Genomic DNA, 11,359 nt, shown 5'->3' with positions numbered 1-11,359 from the left:
TCCACTTGCCCCTGAAGGTGTTTAACAGGAACACTTAATTGATGTACAACACTTGGCTGAGAAACACTCTTGTCTAAGCCACTTGAGATGCAATTTTTCTGTTAGACCTCTCTCACTAATCTAATTCCCAAGGATCACTAAAATGGGTCTAAGAAAGTAATGCTCTAATAAACCACTGAAATTGCCTGTTAGACAGTCATCCCTCTGTTTAATTAGAACTTAAAGTAATTTCTTACTCGAAGCATCCCCTTTTTTTCCAAAAATCTGTCACTTCTTTATGGTGACCACAGATTCTCTGCCCTTCAGAGGATGACTGGATATTACATGACCTTCAAATCACTGAGTGAACAGTGAAAATGAATACTCTTCCATATATTGCTTCTGTATTGACGTATTTTGTAAATGCAATCACATACCTTTAATAACTAAATTTAGCTTTTACTAAGCATGAACACAAAGGAAGAGACAAAACCATTTTATTTAATTTCTGCGTTTTATTCTGAAACCACTAACCTCATTTTTAGGGCAAAAGATCTCCCAGGTAAAAAGTAAGTTGAAAGGATGAAACAAAGTGCCATGAATCAGTAATTCAAAAGCATTCTTCTGCCATACAGGAAGATAAATCATGTTATGTTTTGCTGTACAAAAAAAATTAACAAAAAAATGGTATCCAGTTATGAAGATAAATGGTATCCAGTATATGAAGATAAAGTTTGGATCAGAACATAATTTAGATAATCGGTTTCTTCTGTCTTCTATTTCTTGGTTAAGGAAAACCCCAACTCCCTTTGTTGCATATTTTTTTAAGAACTAATAAAAAAGAAAACAGGAAAATGCAACTTGCAATTACAGGCCAAAAACAAAAGTAATGCCCCTAATTTCTGAGTTTTTAGACAGAAAATGAACAACTAAGCCTAGATTTGCTTCATCTTTCGTGTACCTTGTGATAAACCTGTTCAGAAGTACTATTAAAATGAAAATTGCATCCTGATTTACATCAGTTTCTTTTATGATTGAACTTGTCTGCTCTAGGCTAGCAAACCTCAGCTTTTTCAGAAACACAGGAACATTTTCCAAACTGTATTTCAATACACTTGTACTCATCTTAAGGAACAGTCTTGCAAAACATGCATACAAAACAGAACTAATTTTTAGACTAATAATACCTTATCCTCTGAAAGACTTCTAGAAATACTTAATCATTCAACAAAACAAGCTTGTGGAGCTGATAAACAAGATTTCCTCTTCCATGCTGCTTTTCAGACTCATCAATAATACACTGAGAATCCACCTAGCCAAAAGAAGCAAGATGAAAGTCAGAATGCATTCTTAATGTTTTCCTATATAACACAGCTAAGACAATGTCTTCAAGAATTCTGAGTGTTAAATCATACTGGAATTTCAACTACATGCCACACACTGCAACAAAAGAGCCAGGGCTACGAAATCTCATGGTTTGCCATTATTTTACAACAGTATTCCAAAGCATTACAGGCAGTATTTTATGATCTAAGATATCCTGGGATTCTTCAGAGGCAATGGAGAATATCCTGATTCAAGGCCTACACATTAGCTTGTTATAAAAGACAAACACCAGCAGAAGTGAGTACATTATCTTCCTAAATCCAAGGATAACTGGATTTGAAATATGAAAATAGAAACACTTTCACCTAGGGCAGTATATCACAACACACTCTAAAAAAATGCCTTTTAGAAATAAGTGCCCTTGGTTTGTTCTGTTGTCCCTCTTTTGAAGGGTGACCCAGACCCCTCCTTTATGGGCTGCAGGGTGGGAGAGGCACAGGGAGGGTGTGTGTAGCACTTTTACTCCTGCACTCACTAATTCCTCACTCCCTTTTTAATTAAGAAACTCTACTTGCTCTTCAGGAAATCCAGTGGCCTGCAGAGGCCCTTACAGAAAGAAAGGTAAGATTTCTAATGGAGTAGGAGGCTGGGAGAGTTCTCTCATGAAACCCTCCTGGGTCTTGAGAAAACTGCCCTCCTGCCTGACCCCACCACATTTGTCCTAAAACAAGCCACATTTCTGTCTGCCTAGAAAGGAAAAGCCACCTCAAACCACAGCAACTCAAAACAAATGTAAATGTAAATGTAGCTACGGCTGCTTAATAGAAAGAATAGAAAATTTTAACTTCCAACAAATGTGAAGTTACCTTTACAATCTCTCTCACCTTAAAACCATGGAGAGTTCTGTTTAAAAATACTAAATGTTTATATAAACAAAATTTAAAAAGCAAGCCACCCAACAACTAAACAAACTCTACAAAAACAGGGTATCAACAGCCATAAGTGAGTACATAAATAAACGTTTTTATGCTTTAATTTAACCCTACAGTGCTTTTGGTATTTTCTAATTTAATAACCACAAAAGTTCTCCCTCTCAACACTCTTAACTAACTGTACTGGAGTACTCAGATGCCCCAAAAAATCAACCAACCAACAAAAAACCCCCACAAAAGCAAAACACCAAAAATAAAACAAAAACCAAATAAATGAAAAAACCAAACCAAACCAAACGAAAAAATCCAAAAACGAAAACCCCACCCCCACAACAACTTTACAATTTATACCTTACCTGATTCCATTCATATGGCTTCTCATACCAGGTAGGATCAATTATGTCTCGAGGCTTTGATTTGCAGATTAAACTGAAATTACATAAATACAGCCTTGAGAAATACACTTGTATTTGGTTAATTACCAAGACAAAGGATTTTTTTAATATGAGATACAACCAGGTATTTACAAGGTGTCTGTGCTAAAGGGAATATTAAATTTCCCTCTTAATCTAGTCTGATTTTTCACTTCTCTGTACTTTGCCCATCCAGTGGAGTAAGTCAAAATAGAAATTTTCACAGGGATGTATCACATATCAGAATGTATCTTCTTCTAAGGAAGATTATGAGATTCTTTTTTTACAAAGCACTAGAATTTGCAACTGTAATTTATTCCTTACATTTTATGTATGCTTACTCACTAGAATGTATAATACAGCTATTTTTAGGGTATTTTGTTTTGCATGACAACTCAATTACTATAGATTGTCTGTCTGCTCCAGTTATTTCCTCAAGCTGTGCAAAGTACAACAGTAGTAGACATTAATTAATTCTGTCTAGATGTGTTTTTCAAAAACTCATTTTAGTCTTAAGTAGTGGTGACATGTTGTAAATACAATTAGCTTTTGAAAAATGGAAAACAGTTATGAAAGATTGTTTGACCTAAATTTTTACCTATGTAATTGAATTAATAAATGTTTTTTTCCAAAACACAGAAAGTACAATTGGAAAAAAAAATCAAAACCAAGAAGGATTTTACGCAAGGGAAAAGAAGAAATCATTACAATAATCAGACTGTTTATTGCTTCAAATAAAAACACACAAGAATAATATAAAATAAAAATTTAATTTAAATTATCTGTGGGATGGTTGGAAGACAACCAATAAATGTACAAAAATTCCAGGAGAGAAAAGGCTACCACAGAAAGGTAGAAAATCCTGAAGACAAAAAGCCTGGGGCTGACGAGTGACCGAGTCAGGCAGTCGGCGCTGACTGAGCTGGGAACACATCAGTGCCCAGGACCTGTGCCAAGGTCTGACCCTTCCCCTCCCAGCTGGCTGCAGATGTCTGAACAATCAGCCCAGAATAGGTGCCCAAACTGCAGCATGTATTCACATGTCTGAACAAATAGCAGTGACATTTTAGTGCCTTCAATTTAGCATGTAAGTGTTGATGTCCCAGCGTGAGCTGTTACTGTCACAGTCACCTCCAGACAGGGGCTGTGGCTTTGCCTCTTTCTGCCTATCCACATTCCTTGATTTCTCCATTGCTTGTGCTCTTTTGATTTCATTTCTAGTGCCTCAAAAGGTAAGGCTGACTTGTTAATTTACTATGGAATGCACCCAAATTTTATTTGGAGTTTTGGAAATAGAAGTAAGGGTGTCTGCTTTTAACTTTAGGCAATTTAATAATTTTTTTTCCACAGATAAGAGAGCAAGTACTTTCAAAACCAAGGAACACCTGAAAAATCAGCATGAACAGCTGCTCTGATAATCATTCTGATAACCCTGGGTAAGAACAGGTTCTGATCTTTATCAGCACGATGAACTGCCTAACTCTGACATCATGCAGTTATTTGAGCAAAGCTCTATTGGCAAAAAAAAAAGGTCTTATTTCTTACAGATGAAGCTGGTAAAAGTAATGTTATGGCCTCTGGACCAGAGCTCTTTTTAAGAGAGTTTAGTAGAGAGCTAGATCAGGATGAGAAAATTCTCCTGACGATACAGACATAGCATTAAAATTCTGCTGAGTGTACAAACAAGGGAAGATTTTTCACATTATGCTCAGCAGCAACAGACAGAAGAAGCTGTTCTGGGATATTTCACTGCACTCCTTCTCCCAAAGTATAAGCTGAAAAATTTTCCAGGCTGGCTACACTGAATCACAATGGTCTTTTCAGAACCTGCTTCACTTCCAAAAAGAAGGGAGGCTTGCAGGGAAAAAAGGCAGGTGGCCTTACTTCAGTTCCTAAATTCGCCTGAGACTTCCAATTCACTTGGCCAACACCTATTCTGCACACGTCTGCTGAGGGAGGAAAGGCAGCACACATGATTCAAATTTAATGTACAGGAAGAAAGAATTCTTAATCTTTCTGCCCTGTGATGCCATAAGACTCCATTAGCTTTGTCCTGGGTGCAAAAAGAAGGATACATAGGAGGTGGTATCCTGTAGAACAGGTTTTACAGTCTAGGTTTTACGACTCTTAAGTGATTTGGCTTCCCTGAAGAACCAGTGCTTCCACAAGAAGTCTAAGGTTGTTTAGTATACGGCTTTATAAATAAACAAAATAAATGAAATGCATCATTAAATGAGAGCATATATTATTTTTCCAAAGCCTAACCTGAGCTATGCTTCAAGCAATCACTCATTTTTGCTGAGACTGTGAAACACAAGATCTTATTTCTACAAAATGATTACCATAGAAGCTTCTGTCGAATATCCTCCTGCAGCTGTGCCACTTGCTCCTGTCCAGAATGCAATGCTTGCTCACAGAGCAGCTTATTCATGGCTGTCCTCAGACTGTTTATCTGTAAAACACCAGTTACAGAATATAAAGCACTTTAAGCCAGCACAAGATCTGTATCACATTACACTGACATGAAGGTGGTCATGGCATCCACATCATTGAACTTCAATTGTAATAGTATTTCCAGAAGTAAAAACATCTGAAGTTTCAGAAATGCTTTTTTCTGCAGCTGCCCCTCTGGTGGTCAGCGATGTTAATATTTCAGCCACCTGGTACCACAATGTTTAAGGTTATTCAGATATGCCATAAGACATGCAGGCTACCACCTGCCTGGACTTTTTCCAAAGCAGAATTCCTTCTGTGAAAGTTTCAAGCATTTTCTCTCTCTGTCCATAATTTTTCACAAACACAGCAGCTTGGTGTTACCACTCTGGCTAAAGCATCATGAATACAGCCAGCACACCCAAATCAGTGATTTCAGAAAATAACACCTCACAGATGTGTGCCACCAGCACGTCCACTGTGTCCTTGGAGAGCCCTCAGGAACCACCCCAAGGACCTGCTTCACACACAGACCTAACCAGGGCATGTCCCTCACTGTCCCAGGCATGTGTCACACACAGCCACTGTCCTGCACTGCACAGCTTATGTACATACTTCCCTCTGACAGACCTCACTCTCTGAGCTGCAGAAGGCAGTAATGAGGAATTTGTTTGGCTGATCTGCTCTGAGATGCATCTCAACACAGATGACTTATCAGAGCTCTAAAATCAAACTGAAGCCTGCAAAGCAGCAGTGCTCTGCTTGTCAATAAAAGCCATGACAATCCTAAGAAGAAAACTAGTAAGCATTGACTTCCACTTAGTGCAAAATTGATGATTGTATTTTGAAAAGTGTGTAATATTCTAGAGTATCTTATTAGTTCTGAGTGTAGGGAGGGGGCAACTGCTTCTCCTGATAAAAATCTAAGATTATAAAAAGGGAGCACATTGAAAAATCCAGACAAACAAAACTGAAGAAAAACCCAACAAACAAACAAAACTACAAAAAACCCAAACCCCACAGTCCAAACAAGCTTTTTTATTAACACTAAGAGAAACAACCTCATATGCACTGACTTCTACTGAATTGCAACTATAGTGAAAATTCTTACTCAAGTTTTACCTCTTTTATGTCTTCCAGTCCAAAATGCACATCAAATGTCACCTCCATATCATTTGCAGGAAACAGTGGAGTCCCAGATGTCTGACTCCAACCCAAACCACACAAAACACCAGTAAAATACTTCCCACTTTTATCAACTCTACATGAAAAAGAAAGAAAACAGTTCTCACCAAGAGATGAAGAAACGAAACTCTTATGAAGACAGCCTTAAATGAATTTGTCTAAGCCATGCAAAGCAAGACTTGAGTTTGAAAGAAGCTAATACAATTGAGAGACATTCACACTCAGTCATACTGGTTTTTAAAATATACAGTGATGATACAAAACTGAAGCTTTGGTTATAAAAACATATCCTCATAAAACTTACCAAAAAATCATACATAAGCAAAATAAAGGAAAGTAAGCTTCACTATTTTGAAATGAAAGTCTGCAAATACCAAAAATTCAAGAAAACACAACAGTGATGGCACTGACAGAGCTCAGCTTTTACAAAAAATTATGCAAGTTCCTCTCCTCATGTTGATTTAACATTGCCAGTTTAGCATTCCATCTTCCCAGGCTTCCAGCACAACTGGCAGGAGCTGTAATGCCTTATCATGGGAGGAGACTCTGCAGCACCAATTCCTAAGTACATGAACAACTTATTTTACCTACATATTTTACTAAAACTCATAAAAAACCACTAGGAAGAGAATACATAAAATGCTAAAAGCAAAGAAATAATACCTGTCAAAATTTTGTGAGGATCCTAAAGAAAATAATAAAAGAACCACCACTTTGAAATGCACAAATACCTGAGTTCTATTGCAGGAGCAAACAGCATACTGAGGAGTGCAAGCAAGCCATGAATAGGAGGCATCAAAGATGTTTCCCCTAAAATCACAGACCCTGGCACCAAAAGAAAAAAAAAATCAAATAACTCTAAGGAGCATTTAATAAAAATGAAACCTCAAAAAGATGTAACACAGAATACAGTGAGATATTTACTCATAGAGCTACTCATATAAAACCAGCAGTCTAGAGAAACCATCCAAATGTTTTTATTAGGCATTACCAGCTGCAGTTACTGATATATCAGTGGCCACCAAGAGCTGCTGAAAGGGATCTTCTGCACCATCATGGACAACAATGGAGTTTATGCTCTCCTTATGTATGAAAACATTTCTGGGGAAGAAATATTTTCAACAATTAAAATCATGAATTAGATGAAATCTAAAAAATCAGATTACATAAAAACATGTACATAAAAGAACATTTTAAATTCACAACAAAAACTCAGAATAGCTGCTTACTGATAGCAGATTTAAATGACAGTTAATAAATAATCTCTCTATGAGACAATAATGCACTTTAAAACTACTGTAAGATTTTAAATAGCAATAGCATGTGTATTAATGCAATTTAAGCTTGACTCCTTCAGTTTTTTCAACGAATAAAAATTCAGAAAAAATCTCTAGGAGTAACTAAGTGGTTTTTGCCTAGTTTATTTATTGAAAATAAAAGGTAAGAACATGACTATACTTCCCAATAAAAGTCTCCTCATACCTGAATTGAGATATTTTGGTCAGACTGTAGCATTTCAACTGGTAAGGACTGAATGGACCAAAAACTGTTACCTTCAAAAAAAGGGAGAGAGAGACATTCTAGTTGGCCAGCACCTGGATCTCTTCAAATCTAAATGCTTTATAAATTAAAGCCAAACACATTTCAGCATGTACTGAGCAACACTGAGCTGTTAAACTGGTAATCCAACACTTCCATTTCACTCATCTAAAGCAAACTTTGCTTGCTGAGGCACCTAACTAAAATTATCTATTTTCACAGGTGCTGCAGACTCATGACTTCCCTCTTGCTTAAAAACACAAGTTCAGACTTCATAGATCACGAAGAAAATCAGGTAATTTTATTTACATGATGAGGTCTTTAATCTTGAAAATATCTCACTTTAGGAAGTGGGCAGTTAAGCAGGATTACTCCTGGGGATAAATGGAGCATGATTAGGTGCTTGAAAGCCTGAAATTTTGTCACATCTGAAATGGAAAAATAATCAGAATGTAGATGAGGCCTAACTTGTAATCACAATGCAGAACAGGACACACATCTTCCTGTTTTATATTCCAACTTAGTAGTGACTAGATAGCTCAAGACACATTTCTGAGTTTGGCACTGGCATGGGAAAAGCACCATTACCATCAGTCACTGGAGTGTTCACTGATGCACCTATCCCACCTGCTTACCTATCACCAGCTGATGAAGAATCAAACACTGTGTAGAGTAAAAACAATGTTTAGATTTTCTGAAAAACGGACAGAGTTGTAAACTTGCTCTTTTGCTATGTAATGAAAACCACCATGCAGGGAAACATTGCATTCAGCTGTTCAGTTTTATCTCTGTTCTGACTGAGTTCAAAGTGCTGCTTTATTAGAAAAGCAGGATCACTTAGCTCTCAGGCTGTACTTCAAAACTTTGTTCAAAGCTGCAGCAGACCAGCCTGAAACAGTGGTCACACTATGGCTTTCTACCAACAGAAAGCAGAATGAATGACATGCCCTACGAAATGTATCAGATAGAGCTTTGGTTTTTGTGGTACTTTCAGTCCTCATCTCCATTCTAACATGTGAGAAGCAGGGTCATGTGATGACAGGCCAAAATCACCTCTCAGGTTACCTTATGGGTTGGTGCATCAGATTTCTTCTCAGAAAAGCAATTCAACAATCTTTCAATGAGATGCTTTTCTTCCTGTCTTGCAGATACGGGCATTTGCTCTTCTTCCTTTGCTCCATCCAAAAATAATTCCTTGAGCAAATCATGGCTTTGCTACAAAATAATGGAAGTGTTAAAAGCCTTGAACAATTATTTCTTCAAAAATTTTACAAGGAGGTCCTACACAAAGAAATACATACATACAAAGACAAAAAAAAACATTCTGATGACCTTTCAGATTATATAAAACACCAAAATGAAGAGAGTTAAAACTATGAAGCAGTTACAGTTTTTCAGAGTTTCAAGTCAGACTGGAGCAGTTCAACTGAGGAAATCATTTCCCAGGAAAACCTATTTTGCAGAAGGGCTCTCAAAGCAGCAATGCTTTTGGCCCAATATGCATTATGCACACATACAAAAATACACTGCCCTATTCAAGTATTAACCTTGTCAAGCTGCAGCTCAGCTTCACAGGACAGCCAGAAGTGCAACAAATCAGAGCAAGCCAGGCAGCAGCAGCAGCAGCAGCAGCTCAGTGAGGACATACCTGAGACTCGTGTGACTCCTCAGCCAGCTCAGCAGCAGCAGCTCAGTGAGGACATACCTGTGACTCGTGTGACTCCTCAGCCAGCTCAGCAGCAGCAGCTCAGTGAGGACATACCTGTGACTCGTGTGACTCCTCAGCCAGCTCAGCGTGGCGCTCCTCGACGAGCACATCCCGAATGTTCACCAGGCCCCAGCGGCCCGAGTGCCGGAACACGTCCACGTGCAGGACGCCGTGCACCAGGGAATAAACCTCCACCAGCAGGGTGCAGCCACTCACCAGAGAGGCAAATCTCTGGCTGGCACTGCAGCTCCACGGCTCCCCACACACCAGGGATCTGGCAGAGGGACACATCTTGCAGATCTTGAACTCTAAAGCCTAGAGCAGAAACATGGGAAGCAGCCTGACTAGAGAACCAGCAAGGAAATATTTCACTCTCTCAGCAACTTAACTCCTACAACTGCTGTAAAGCTACTGGCATAATTCCTGCTCCATCAGTGCCAACACTGACAGCTCATATCTCTTCAATATAGTACAGAGTTGCTAAGGAAGCAGAGCAAACAGTGCATAAAGGACAATTTGGTAGTAATTCACTATTCACAATGAAATCTTAGGAGAACAGAGATGTCTTCTCTGGAAAAAACTTTAGTCTACAACTGTTTTCAACTAAGGTAACAGAAAACTTGGTAAGATCACTACAGCTCCTCTGTCCCTGGCAGGGAAGGGTAATTAAGTTCCCATGTCCACAATCACTACCTGTAATTATGTCTTTGAATGAATTTACAGCAGAAACCCTGTGGTTTTTTCTAGCTAGTCATTAGAAGATCAGGCCTGAAGCAGAAATACATTTCCATTTAGTATGTGTGCAGAACATACAAAAAAGGATGCTTCTTGCCAAACTTAATTTTTTTACATCAATTACCAAAGAAAACCAAACAAAATTAGCCCTGTCAAGATCTAATCTTATTTCTGCTGGTCCATTTATCATTTTCACCACTAAATGCTTCTACAAATATGACACAATTGTTTCTACTAGCTTAAAAATATCTGAGTGAGCACTGAAAAATTGAATTACAATTAAAGTATAGTTACTTTATTTGTAAATATAGCTCAAGAGAATTATTTCTCTGAAAAATTACCTATAAAATCCCTCTAATTTGTGTCAAAAGATCACTAGATCTATAACACTCATATGTAATCATCAAGAGAATTCTGTCTGAAAAGATCCCAGGAAAACCACCAGTTCAGAGAACAGCAAAGCAGCATGAAGAAAACCCACAGCTTTACAAAATTAGAATTTCTCTACAATTAAACACAAGATAGTTCAATTACACAAGAATTTCTGCTCTGTAAATAAACACACCTCTGGAATTTTATTAGTGAAGGTGATTTGAAGGCACCTCCATCAGCAAAATATGTGTTATTTAAGTATTATTCTGAAAAGCATCTTGACTTCAAGTTCACTCCTGTTTGCCAAGCCAGACACAAAAATATCCAGCAAGCCACAGCCAACAGCATCACCCCTACCTGGAAAGGAAGCCCTTGAAGACACCTTGGAATCTCTTTCAGTTTATTTAAAGGCACTTCTGATCTATTGCCATAATCCACAAAAAAAACCTGGAAAAAGAATCAAGAGTATCTGCAAAGATTCCACAATGTTTAAAGTGCTACATTTAGTAGCAAGAAAAGTCACAACTTGAGTTTAAAAATTACAGCGCAACACAAATGTTATCAAGTCACATGGAAGCAAATTCAAAATCTAGAAAGCATGCAAATGAAGTCATGTCAAAAAGAATATGTCAAATTCTATCACATCTATTATTGGATCCCTTGGCATAAATATCTGCTTGTAATGCAAATAATCCACTAAATCTAGAAAAGGCAAGGTTCTCTGAAAGACTCCAAAT

At 37.8% G+C, this 11,359-nt stretch overlaps 1 protein-coding gene across 2 annotated transcripts in view; it reads right to left on the bottom strand.

Annotated features, from left to right (window-relative positions):
* Positions 1-459: 459 nt before the first annotated feature.
* TDRD9 (tudor domain containing 9) overlaps positions 460-11,359 on the bottom strand; it is a 62,536-nt gene continuing 51,636 nt past the window's right edge. The window contains exons 27-37 of one of the 2 annotated variants that reach the window (XM_077180760.1): positions 10,980-11,069; positions 9,570-9,830; positions 8,873-9,022; positions 7,751-7,821; positions 7,260-7,369; positions 7,000-7,093; positions 6,206-6,344; positions 4,993-5,102; positions 2,594-2,666; positions 1,167-1,291; positions 460-638 (exon numbers count right to left, since the gene is read on the bottom strand). In XM_077180760.1, the coding sequence (XP_077036875.1) occupies positions 1,196-1,291; positions 2,594-2,666; positions 4,993-5,102; positions 6,206-6,344; positions 7,000-7,093; positions 7,260-7,369; positions 7,751-7,821; positions 8,873-9,022; positions 9,570-9,830; positions 10,980-11,069 (1,194 nt within the window). In that variant the 3' untranslated portion in view covers positions 460-638; positions 1,167-1,195. Of the gene's footprint in view, positions 1,292-2,593; positions 2,667-4,992; positions 5,103-6,205; positions 6,345-6,999; positions 7,094-7,259; positions 7,370-7,750; positions 7,822-8,872; positions 9,023-9,569; positions 9,831-10,979; positions 11,070-11,359 lie in introns of both variants that reach the window. The other variant, XM_077180759.1, reaches the window with a different exon arrangement.

Source organism: Agelaius phoeniceus, chromosome 6, assembly GCF_051311805.1.
Source record: "Agelaius phoeniceus isolate bAgePho1 chromosome 6, bAgePho1.hap1, whole genome shotgun sequence".
Classification (NCBI taxonomy): Eukaryota; Metazoa; Chordata; class Aves; order Passeriformes; family Icteridae; genus Agelaius; species Agelaius phoeniceus.
Note: the sequence above shows the minus strand (reverse complement) of the source record. Positions and strands in the feature narration are given on the sequence as shown.